The 12,673-nt window shown below is 30.9% G+C and overlaps 1 protein-coding gene across 2 annotated transcripts; it reads left to right on the forward strand.

The window, feature by feature from the left end:
- Nucleotides 9,714-12,274, forward strand: LOC109346031 (elongation factor 1-beta 2-like). Of its 2 annotated transcripts, none has more exons than XM_019585379.1 (6): nucleotides 9,714-9,885; nucleotides 10,016-10,141; nucleotides 10,453-10,525; nucleotides 11,378-11,495; nucleotides 11,704-11,817; nucleotides 11,911-12,274. In XM_019585379.1, exons 1-6 carry the CDS (start codon nucleotides 9,800-9,802, stop codon nucleotides 12,072-12,074), a joined length of 681 nt encoding a protein of 226 aa, XP_019440924.1. In that variant the 5' UTR covers nucleotides 9,714-9,799; the 3' UTR covers nucleotides 12,075-12,274. The 2 variants fall into 2 exon arrangements, with proteins under 2 accessions (XP_019440924.1, XP_019440925.1); XM_019585380.1 differs by having other exon boundaries at nucleotides 9,716-9,885; nucleotides 10,025-10,141.

Consider the following 12,673-nt stretch of genomic DNA (forward strand, 5'->3'; position numbering starts at 1 on the left):
GGTCTCCTCTTCATCTAAGGTGCTTGATGTTGTTTCTTCCTCCAGTACATCTCACACGATGTAGGCTTTCTTTGACTTGAAGTCCCGGGGATTGCTCTTCTCTGAATCAACTCTTTTCAGATACGTAGGGCACTGATACTTCATGTGTCCTGGCTTACCACATTCATGGCAAGTGAAGCGCTATTTTGTCTTGCCTTTATTTGTTGATTCTCGTGCTTCTTTCGTACAAGGAGATTTAGTGTTTCCTCGTCAATGTCTGAATCAGAGTCTTCATTATCTACCTCCTCAATGGGTTGTGATGTTGAAGCTTTGAGAGAGATTCCCTTCTTGTTGCGAACGGATTCCTCATGCATTGTTAGACGCCCAAGCTCCAACTAATGTTCCTGAAGCTTTCCAAAGAGTGTTGCCAAAGGCATGGAGTCTAGATCCTTGGACTCCATGATTGCTGTTACTTTAGGTTGTCATCTCTTGTCAAGATAGCGTAAGACTTTATTAGTGAGCTCTCCTTTGATGAATACCTTATCCAAAGTGATAACATGGTTGATGATGTGAGTGAATCGTTTTTGCATATCGCTGATTGATTCACTCGGTAGCATACAAAATAATTCGTATTCTTGAGTTAGCGCATTTAACCGGGGGCGCTTGACTTTGCTAGTGCCTTCGTGAGTCACTTGTAAAGTGTCCCACATTTCCTTGGCACTTTGACATTGGGACACCCGAAAGAATTCATTGTAGGATGGGGCTGATGTAATGATGTTCTTGGCGCGAAGGTTGAACTGGACCTTCTTGTGCTCCTCATTGTTCCATAGGCATTTTGGCTTTTCTTTCAGTTTGCCATCCACTAAGTGAAGTGGGGCGAAGGCCCCACTAATTACGGATTCCCAAATATCTGAATCAATAGCCTCAATGAATATTTTCATTCGGACTTTCCAATAGGCATAACCCTCGCTACTGAATACTGGAGGGCGGTTAATGGTTGCACCATCACTTCCAAAGGGGTTGGTAGAACCCATTTTAATTCCCTTCGGATCACGCGGATGTGGTTGAGCTAGCACGTCGTAGGATCACGAGGATGCGGTTGAGCTAGCACGTCGTACTAGCTCTGATACCACTTGTTAGGTATCAGTGGTCTATGAACACCTAGAAGGGGGGTTGAATAGGTGTAGCGGTTAACAATTACCGCTTCTTGAACCAAAACCCAACTGTTGGAAAAACAGTCCAGTTAATCGATTAAGAGCAGGGTCTAATCGATTAACAACAAGGTTTAATCGATTAACTATTGTACAGAACAGAATGACTAAACAGGCAAATTGCATAATGATTAAAACACAATTGAACAGATATACTTCAGATACTTTTATGCACAAATATTAAGTATATGGCAGTAAACAAATATCCAACTTTTCAATTACAGATTCAATTTATCAAGGCAAGAAACATAAAGAAGATCAAGAGAGAAAAAACAGTTCAAAAAAAGATTTTTATCCTGGTTCGTTTGCGGTCCACTGCAAACTACATCCAGGCCTCCCCTTCTGGATCAGGGAGATTTTCTTTCTTCACAATATCGTATTAACGATACAAATACCAATTCAATTACAAGCACACAGGATGCTCCCTTCTTGAAATCTAGGATCTCTAAAACTTGGTTTGACTATACCCTTCGCCTCTTGAGAAAACATTTCTCGCGAACTAGCCCCAGCCCAAGATTCTTATCCTCAAATCAAGACCTCCTAGCCTTGGTGAAGAACTTCAATCTCTATGGTGATCTCACACCAAGAGACAAATCCAGACTACACAAAAACACGTTAAACAACAAGGTATACTAAGCACAATAATGCTTAAAATATTATAGGATTAAGACTCAAAGATTAACCCTTATTCTAATCACTTAAGCCATCAATATAAGAATGAGTTAATCAATATCAGTATACAAATGATTTCTTTCTATCAAAATCTAATGCATGATCATGTGAGCAATATAAGAATGGATATGAAATTATGCAAATACATAAAGCATATTATAGTAAAAATAGCATAATCTCTCTTCTCACACATGCAACTCTCTTGCAAAAAATACAATAAAATACGTATGCAAAATACTCTGTAAACAGCCCTATACAATAGAATGCAATGTTGTGGGTTTCTGAGTGATGCCTTGTAGTTATAGCATGGAGAATAAGTGGTTTCATCCGTTGCAAAAACAGTTAAACAGTTAAGTAGTTAAAACAGCAAAAACAGATTTCAGTTACAACACATAACAGACTATTTAATCGATTAAGACTTCCATTTAATCGATTAACGGGACAACAGAATGACACAGAAATCAGTTAAAGCAGAAAACACATATTCAACAGAAAAGCAGTTGTGGTTCTTAAGAGCATTCTGAATTGTTATGAGTTGGCTTATGGGTTGAGAATTAACTACCACAAGAGTATTTTTATTAGCATTAAGTCCAATCCTGGGTTTGTTCACTTGGCGGTGGATAAGCTGTTATGTAATGTTGGTTCTATTCCTTTCAAGTTCTTAGGAATCCATGTTGGTGCTAATCCTAGAAGAATTTCTACTTGGACTCCACTTATTGGCTCGTTTAAAAGGAAGCTCTCTCTAGCAACAAAAGCTTCTTTCTTTCGGTGGTCATGTAACTCTCATCAAATCAGTTCTCTCATCCTTACTTATTTATTTCTTCTCCTTCTATAAAGCTCTTGCGTCTGTTATCCATGAGCTTGATAAAATCCAGAGAAGGTTTCTTTGAGGTAGGGGTGAGGTCAATAAAGGGGTTCATTGGGTGTATTGGAAATGGCTTGTAGGTCAAAAGAGGCAGTGGTCTTATGATTAAAAACTTGTGTTTGTTTAACCTGACCTTATTAGGTAAGTGGAGGTGGAGGCTTCTCCTTGAGAGTGATTCTCTTTAGGTGAAAGTTTTGAGGTCTAGATATGGGGCGGGTGTGGGGGTTGTGGGAGGGCTTCTTGACGAGGGTGTTTTAAAAAAAGGAGATTGTGGTGGAGAGATCTATGGTGCCTTCATAGTAGCGAGAATGGGATTCACAATGGGTGGTTTTTGGAGGGAGCGCGTAGGAGAGTCGGCTCTAGTGACTCTGTTTTATTTTGGAGAGATCTTTAGGTTGGGGAGGCTCATCTTAACATTTGTTTTCAAAGATTGTTTCAGGTTGCTCTAGAAAAAGATGCTTGTATTAGCTCTTTGGGAGAATGGAGGAATGGTGTTTGGTGTTGGAATCTAAAGTGGCACATGAACTTATTCTTATGGGAACAAGAAGAAGTTGATACTCTCCTTAAGTCATTGGAGGACGCCCTACCTATATATGGCTATGTTGACGGGTGGCTTTGGGTGCATGACAAGGTTGGTCTTTACTTAGTCAGTAATGTTTACAAGGTACTCCTGAATGGAGGTTCCTCTATCGACTCTAGTTTCTATAAAAGACTATGGGCTTGCAATGTTCCTTCTAAATTTAGATGCCTAGTTTGGAGATTGTCTCTAGATGGAGTTCTGACTCGTTCCAACCTTGCTAGGCGTGAAGTTATTGCTGATGTTATTCAAACATGATGTGTTTTCTGTGGTGAGTTGGAAGAATTTGTTGATCATTTATTCTTCTCTTGTCTATTCTCTTATGGTGTTTGGCAAACTATCCATTCTTGGTTTGGCTTATGTTCTGTTATACCGTTGGGTGTCAAGTGTAATTTCCTTTTTCAGTGGTTCTTCGTGAGGTTGGGAAAAACAGCTTACTCTCAGGGGATGTCTCTCTGGTTTGTAACTATTTGGTCCTCGTGGTTGGCTAGAAATAAGGTACTCTTTGAGCATTCTTCTGTTAATCTAGATGAGGTATTGTTCTCTATTAAGCTTCACTCTTGGAACATACTTACGACTCGTTTTTCTTCTTTCTCTTTCCCTTTTATGGATTGGGTTTGGAGCCCTTCTTCTTGTCTAAGTTGTATTGTCTAATGACTTTGTGGATATGAGTACCACTTGTCTCCTAACTCTATTTTTGTCTTAATATTATTAATTGCCGATAAAAAAATATATCACATATCATTCAATTGTATTACTTTTATTAAAGAATCAATAATGATTAAATATAAATAATGTATAATACAATAACATGATATAAAAATTATATATTGTCAGTGGGTACATTATTTGGGTCTTCTATTACCTATATAACAAAAAAACTCCTAACATCTTAACCATTTTCCATATGTCATCTTCTCTTTCATTTTTTTCCCTCCTAAATGGTTTCATGGCAATCATATGTACTATCCATACTATATTTGGTCTTTCTTGATTATAGTAATAATTTAATAAATAATTATTGCATTTTTTATGACTACACCTTAAATTGTATTTGAATTGTTATTGAGGTTCATGACTTTCTCTTTCTCTTCCAACAATGTTCTTTTTCTTTGGTTTCCTTTCATTCGTTCATTTCATTATGTCTCTTCATTATCGTCTTTCTCTTTCTCTTTCAATCATCCTCTTTAAAGTATTTTTTTATTTGTTTTGTAGATCTATTCTTATTTTATAAATTTGATGTTTAAAGTACATTTTTTATTGATCTTTTTGTTTATTTTGTACATATATTTTTATTTTGTAGATATGTTCTTATTTTTATCATTGATTTTTTGGTTATTTTTTCATTGATTTTCTTATTTTGTAGATGTGTTCTCACTGATTTCATTATTTTGTAGATCTGTTCTTCCAACATTTATATTCCTTAGCATTTGATAATCAATGGTATCTTCCTCAAGAAAGACCAAACCTTCAAAACTTATGATATGTACTCAATCTCCATTTATATATACATTCACTTACAATATATATATATATATATATATATATATTTGTTATTAATATATTTATCTTCTCATCTTATTTTACTTTTATCATTTTTCCCTTTTTTTTATAGTTTGGTTCTCCCTTAAAATATTTTTACGGGTTAAATTTTTCTCTATGCATCTTTTATTTTACTTATATATTTTTTATTCAAAGAATCACTATTTTAATTTTTTTGTTTTGCATGTTTTAGAAGCACATAGATTGTATCCTCTCTGAAATAAGGTAAGAATCATAATTAGTTATTGATACCTTCATTTTTTGTTTCATGGTTAGTTATTCACTCACTTGTAGATTTTGCATTTTATTTTTTCTATTCAATGATTTTTAATATATATGTTTTTTAACACACTCATTTTGACTCAATATTTGTGCTTTTAGAAATTTTATTTAAACATCATTACCTTATTTTTATCGTTTGCTTAGAAATTTGTATTATTTAGACTGTCAATAACATAATATAATATCTTTGTTCTTTGCTTCTGGATTTTTTGGCAATCCCATATATGGAGAAGAATAATTTCTTTATTTGTATTTGATTTAAATTATTTATGGTTTCCAAATTTTAGGCAGTACTCATTATGGAGATAAATTTGCAGAAATGTAACTAATGAATTTTGATTGTGATAATCAATTATTTTGATTTATATTTTGTTTAAATTATTTATGATTTCCAAATTTTAAGCAATGTTCATTATGGATATAAATTGGTAGAATTATAACATATGATTCAAAACTCATGAAGAAATATAATATTTTAAATTTTTGTATCAGTTATAGACATACTATATAAATTTGCGGATCAGTTACAAAATAGAAAGAATCAATTAACAAAATAAATCAAGACCTATGAGAAAGAACAACTAAATTAAAGAATATTCATAACAATTATGAAATATATAATGTAATTAAGGAATGTATGAGCAATATTATAATAGTAACAATATGAAATATATTTTGTTTAAATTATTTATGTTTCCAAATTTTAAGCAATTCTCATTATGGATACAAAAATAGAATATAAATTTGTGAATCAGTTACAAAATAAATAAATAAATTAATAATATAAATCAAGACCTATCAGAAAAAACAACTAAATTATGGAATATATAAGGAATCTTCGTAACAATTAACAGTTATGGAATATATAATGTAATTAAGAAATTTATAATTATATTTTACAATTGCTATATTATAATAGTAACAATATGAAATATAACATAAATAAAATATTAATGATAGTAGATTAAGAAGATTAAAAACTATAATAGTAAATTATCAAAAAAACTATGGAATATATAATGTAATTAATGAATATTAACAAATATATAACGATGATTGTGAGTTATAAGGTGGTATGATGATTAAGATGAAAAAGTTTAAGAAATATAATGAAGGATGTTGTGGGTTCAAGCCTCACCCATAACAAATTTAAAAAAAATAAAAAATATGTAATAATACAGTTTGATGGTTAGGGTTGGAGTAAAGGAGATTGAGAGTTAGAGTATCGCCCACAAAAAATACTAACATCCTAACCATTGCCGATAAAAAAACGATGATTTTTTTCTACTTAAAAATTATATTTTTAAGTTGTTATGAAACTTTGAAAAAAATATTTTAAAAATAGTAAATGAAATATGTAGTAATTATGCATTTAAATAGATCTTAAAACATTCTCAATTAATATTATTTAATCATTTTTTAAAACTTAGATAGCAGAAATCTAATCTTATTATTAATATAAAGAATGAACTATTATATTACAATTAATAAGAAAATTGTTATTCTCTTTGGCTAAAAAATGATATATAGTGAATTTATTTCATAAAAATAACAATGTTTATTACTAACTATTAAAATAAATCTTAAAATATTCTCATTTAATATCATTAAAGTGTGTTAATATAAAGAATCTAATCGTATTAGTAATAGAATGAACTATGATAATATAATTAATGGAGAAATTTGATAATATTTGATTTATTTCATAAAATAATCATTTTTAATACCAATTAAAAAGAAAAGTTGATAGTTCCCAAATTCTTCTTTCCTATAATTAATGAATTATTGGCATTAATTATGATGATTTAGTTTCTACTATAAAATTAGAGTTAATTACACTGACACCCCCTGAGTTTTAGTGAAATTACACAAACTATCCCTCACTTTTCTACACCTACACAAACCTCCCATAGTTTTTATACTTTCATTACACTAATCACCCTTGCATGAGAAATAAGTGTGATCTTTTGAACAAAAAATGTTATAAATGCAATTAAGTTAAACAGAATAACATGGTATATTGTGAGGAAAAATCCAAATAATATACAGATTAATATATCTTTATTATTTTTTGTTACAAAATGCATCAACAATTCTAAAGAGATATTGTTTAAATCACTCTTATACTATATCGTAACGAACCAAAAATAATAAAGAGGTATCGACTCATATATTATTTGGACTTGTCTCCATAATATACTATGTTTTGTTTAACTTAGTTGCATTTATAACATTTTTTGTTCAAAAAATCACACTTATTTCTCATGCAATGGTGATCAGTATAATGAAAGTATAAAAATTAGGTGGTTTGTGTAATTTCGCTAAAACTCAGGTTGTCAATGTAATTTATTCTTAAAATTATGTATTAATATTGTTAGGAAACTTTGAAAAGATATTTTAAATATTGTAATAGAATATGTAGTAATTATACATTTAAATAGATTTTAAAATGTTTTTAATTAATATCATTTAATCATTTAATGTGTCATCTATCATTCTTTGCAGATCACTAAAATATTCTTGCGGATGAAAACATATAAAGACAATGTTACAATTTTAAAATATTATAATAAACTATTAGTAATTGTACATAATCGCTTCAAAAAAAAAATAATAACATTGATATGTATTAGTTAGAGTTATATTATTTATTTTTTCTTTACAATTCTCATAACTACATCATTCCCTATATAATGACATATATATTTGTTAATTTTGATAATTCAATAGATGTTATAGTTCAAAGTACTTATCCAAATCTACAAGATCACTAAAAATTGAAAAGTTTCTACAAACAATGATAATACTTAAATCAACTATTGAAATTATTGATCAAATAAATGAGTATGTTTTGAGTTTAATTTCAAGTAAAAATATTTACAATCCAATTCAATCAATTATTAAGTTGTTGATGCAAGTATTTTTAAACTTAATAATATTAGGTGATGAAAAAGAAAACAACAATTCTGATTCTATTGATATGTGTAATATTAATAGGGCCAAACATTCAACTACCGATCAAATTTTAAACTTATTTCCAATTTTTGGTTTTCCATATCATAAAATTAAGTTATTTCACACTATGATATTGTATATATTTGAACTTTGTCAAATTGAACAACGAGGGACGTTGAATTTTGAAGGATATATATTCTTCAAAATAAGAAAAATTTAAGTTCTTTTATATTTAGAGAGACAATCTATATATAATATGTATGTTATTAACCATATAGCAAAACATTATACTCCGTGCAAATGCACGGGTAACTCACTAATTACTCTTAAATAAACCCTTTTCCAAAGATTAACAAGTATCCTATTTGTAGTCAAATAATCTAATCACTAGCTTAAAACTTATAAGCCAAGTGATAATATTATCAAACAGATGCTAGCTTACCACGAACAAATAAAGTACTCAAAGCAAAATTGAAATAAAATGGTACTAAATTTGTTCAAACCAAAGATGATGAGATTATTACATGGTTTCTAACAAATCCAAATTGTTAATATTCAATAGTAGGGATGTTATCTTATGGGTGTTTGTTTAAGGAATATTGGATTATTTATATAAATATGAACTCGAGAATAATATGTTATCATGTTTGTTTCAAATTTTAAAAAAATATTCTAAGTTATTTCCAGGAAAGTAGTTTGTTAATATTTTGATCTCTTTTTATTCCCACCTCCAAATGTGAGTATATAATACCCCATTGTAATAATAACATCATGAAATTACAAATTGCTCCACTTTAAGTGTCATTCCACCTTCTACACTCAAGTCCCAGATTTAGAATTTAAAATAATTTTGCTTAATAATATAGGAAAAATTATTTTTTTGATTCATTATTATTTTTTATCGACCTTTTATTCATTAGTATTAATTGTTATGACGTACATGGATTGAAAAATAACATAACGATTTGATTTATCATGAATAATATTCATTCACAAAATATTAGTATTTAAATATTTCTTAATTATTTTGCCCAACATTTTTTTTGGGACACTCTTCCTCTATAAATTGGATTAGTCTTCCCTTAATTCACCCAGCTTTATTATGGCTTATAATATTCTCCTTCACACATATTTAAATCATACAAAATATGATTCTATTATCTTTTCTAACAAATGAATTATAATATATATTGCAAGGAATATACTTCATTCAAATTTTGAAGTCCTTTTAATGAATTTCAAATTCCCTCCAAACTTTTATTAAAATACCTGATAATAATAATCCTAATAATAACATTTCTATAAATGTGGTTCTTCAGAATATAATTTTATTCTTTGAAAAAATACTTCCTTAGACTTTCCAGCGATACTGATTTTATTGTATAATCAAATATATTTTTTCACCTTATATATAAATAATTAATCTCATTTAAGAGTGTTCGATTGTCAAGCTGAACAAATGTTCCTCGTATAAATCAAACATTTTCCTAACATAAGACTAATTGAGCTTGTAGGATCTTACTAGATAGACCAATATCAATATTATTTTATTTTTGAAAATAAAATTTGATTGAGAGGATATACCTTTGAAGTAGGGTTTGTTGATAGTAGTATGAATATAAATATCCATTACTTCACAAAAGCTTTCCCTTCCCTAGTATCGTGCAGCTGCAGCCTCCACTTTATTGCCGCTCTTATCCATTTCCTTTCCACAAAATGGCCGTTACCTTCTCAAATCTCCACACAGATTCAGGCCTCAAATCCCTTGATGATTTCCTATCTGGAAAAACCTACATTTCTGGGTAACACACTTTCCATTTATTTTATTTTTTACGGCGTCTTTCGATCCATATAGCTGACCCTACCTACTTACTGCGTTGTTGTTATTTGAGATTTCTCTGATTGATTCATTGTCCTTATTAATTTGATTGGAAATTGTAGGGACCAGTTCACAAAGGATGATATCAAAGTCTTTGCATCTGTCTTGGAGAAACCAAATGACACATCAGCCAATGCTGCTAATTGGTACAATGTTGTCTCTTCTCAACTTGCTCTAAGGTTTGTTTCTCCTCTCATGTCTCAAAAAGTTGCTCTTACTTGCATAGCATTTGTTGTACGGTCAAAACAGAATGTCTGACTTTTTAATAACTGTCATGTACCTGCACCAAACGCATAGACCATTTGACACATGTTGTCCCATCGGCTCGAATAGAATTGTCTCCTAATAAATTTCTCTGCGTATCATCCTAATTTCCGAAAAATAAAAAATCCAAAGCTGTACTCAAAGATCGCAAATTTGAGTCAAATCCTGGTTTTATTTCATGTTGGTAATTTATAATCTTATTCTATTTCCCCCCTCTTTTTTATAGCTTCCCGGGCAATGCTCAAGGGGTAAGGTTCACTGTCAAAGCTGCTCCAGCTGAGGCTGCACCTGCAAAGCCGGTATATGCATATATGTTCTTTTCGTTTTGGTTGGTTCACGTTTGTGATATCTAGTACTTGATGCCATTTTGCTGAGAGAAATATAACTTGATTTTGTAGCCATATGAATGTTTGATGCAATTCAATTTGGTTTTCGCCAAGATGGCAACATTCAAGGCATTGTTCACATTTTAGGATTGTATAACATTGACCTTTGTGTTTTTGCTTGATTTTTGATACTTGATACAATTACGTAACAGTCATGTGTAGCAGATTGGATTGAATTTGAATTACTGGAAGTTGAGTGGAACTTAGTGGCTTACAAAAGAGTAGATAGAATAGAGTGGTTTAATGTAGAGTGTTATGGAAAATACTGTTTTGAATTACTTGTATGTTGAGAAAATATGAGAGGAGTGGATTATATAGTTGTAAATTATGATATTTAACATGTTTAATTAGCATTTATGTCTTTTTTTATTGTTTCCCTTTCCACTTGAACCGACATACCCTGCTTTGGAATTCTTGAGTTGAATTGACACACAAGGATTTGGATCTGCTCTTCAAACCATTCTACTCTGTGTTCAAAAGTTTTACCAAGATCCAAACAACGGGTTTGCATAATAAGCTATCCACTCCATTGTTCCAAAAAACCCCCAAGTTACCATCATAAATGGAGGAATGGTAGATTATTTTGTTTTAATAATGTAACCTATGACATTGACCTAATTGCTTCAAGTATTAAAACATTTATATTATAACAACAACTAAGCCATAGGCCCCCTAGTTGGGGTTAGCTGCATAGATCGAACGATGTCATTGCTATAATGCTCTATCATAAACCAATTTTTATTGGGATTTATTTGAACATGCCAGGATGCTTCTACTGCTGAAGATGATGATGATCTAGATCTCTTTGGCGATGAGACAGAGGAGGAGAAGAAGGCAGCAGAGGAAAGGGAGGCTGCTAAAAAGCCTGCCAAGAAGAAAGAGAGTGAGATTTCTCGAGTCTCGACTATTATTTGTTGTTCATGTGAAGCATTTTCCATACATTAAATATTAATAAAAATATAGAATATATATAAACCATGTAAATGCCAATAGTATAGGAGATAGGAATATTTAGTTTATATGGTTAAACTGCAATCATAACTTATTTTCCTGCTGATAGTGATTAAAACTCATCAATTGGCATTTTATAGGTGGCAAATCTTCTGTTCTGCTCGATGTTAAGCCTTGGGACGATGAGACAGACATGAAGAAGCTGGAAGAGACTGTTCGCAGCATCGAGTTGCCTGGCTTATTGTGGGGAGCATGTACGTAAAAAACTTCTTCTTTTCTTCTACATATCTGAAGCTTTTTTACCTTGTATAATTTTTTTCATGTGTAATGGAATTCTTTGGATGCAGCTAAACTCGTCGCAGTTGGTTATGGGATCAAGAAGCTGCAAATTATGATGACCATTGTCGATGACCTTGTTTCTGTGGACACCCTTATTGAGGAACGTCTGACGGTTGAGCCAGCCAACGAGTATATCCAGAGCTGCGACATTGTTGCATTCAACAAAATTTAAGTTATGTTGCCATTTTCGAGCTAGTAGTATGTTTTCTTTGTTATGCCTGCCCACTCCCTTTTTCATCATTTATGCCTAGTTTGTGTTTCAATGTTGGTTATTTGTTACAACAATTTTGAGAATTAAAAGAATTATTTATTCTGCATATCCATGCTATGGTGTTTCTTCAAAAGTGATTCATGAAAAAAGCTATTTGGTGATTTTAGAAGGGTTGAATGAACCATTTTGTTTCAGTGTTTGGGCATTCACTGTTTTGCAATTTTCCGCTTTTGTGAATTTCATTGTTGCTCATGAACAGTACTCATAAATTAAGGAATAATTAGAAAGTATTGTATTTTGAATAAAATACTCCTAGTTATTCCTTTTAATGTCTATTAATTATTTAGTGTATATTGAAGATGGGAGAAAAAAATATACTACCTTCATTTTTTTATTAATATATTTTGAGATTTTTCTTTTGGTTGTATTCAGTATTCATGTCTTTTTATGAGTTTTATTTTATATATGATAAATGAATTTGTTACTAAATATTCTTATTTACCCAATCAATCTTAGGGACAAAATGGTCTAGTTTAGTTAATGAATGACGGTTTTAATAA

Source organism: Lupinus angustifolius, chromosome LG04 (genome assembly GCF_001865875.1).
Source record: "Lupinus angustifolius cultivar Tanjil chromosome LG04, LupAngTanjil_v1.0, whole genome shotgun sequence".
NCBI lineage: Eukaryota > Viridiplantae > Streptophyta > Magnoliopsida > Fabales > Fabaceae > Lupinus > Lupinus angustifolius.

What these genes read in the sequence shown, in the direction of transcription:
- LOC109346031 (XM_019585379.1), top strand. Translation starts at nt 9,800, where the DNA reads ATGGCCGTTACCTTCTCAAATCTCCACACAGATTCAGGCCTCAAATCC. An exon ending in TCTTCTCAACTTGCTCTAAG is followed by an intron (nt 10,142 to 10,452) that starts GTTTGTTTCTCC and finishes TCTTTTTTATAG; the next exon opens with CTTCCCGGGCAATGCTCAAG. An exon ending in GCCTGCCAAGAAGAAAGAGA is followed by an intron (nt 11,496 to 11,703) that starts GTGAGATTTCTC and finishes GGCATTTTATAG; the next exon opens with GTGGCAAATCTTCTGTTCTG.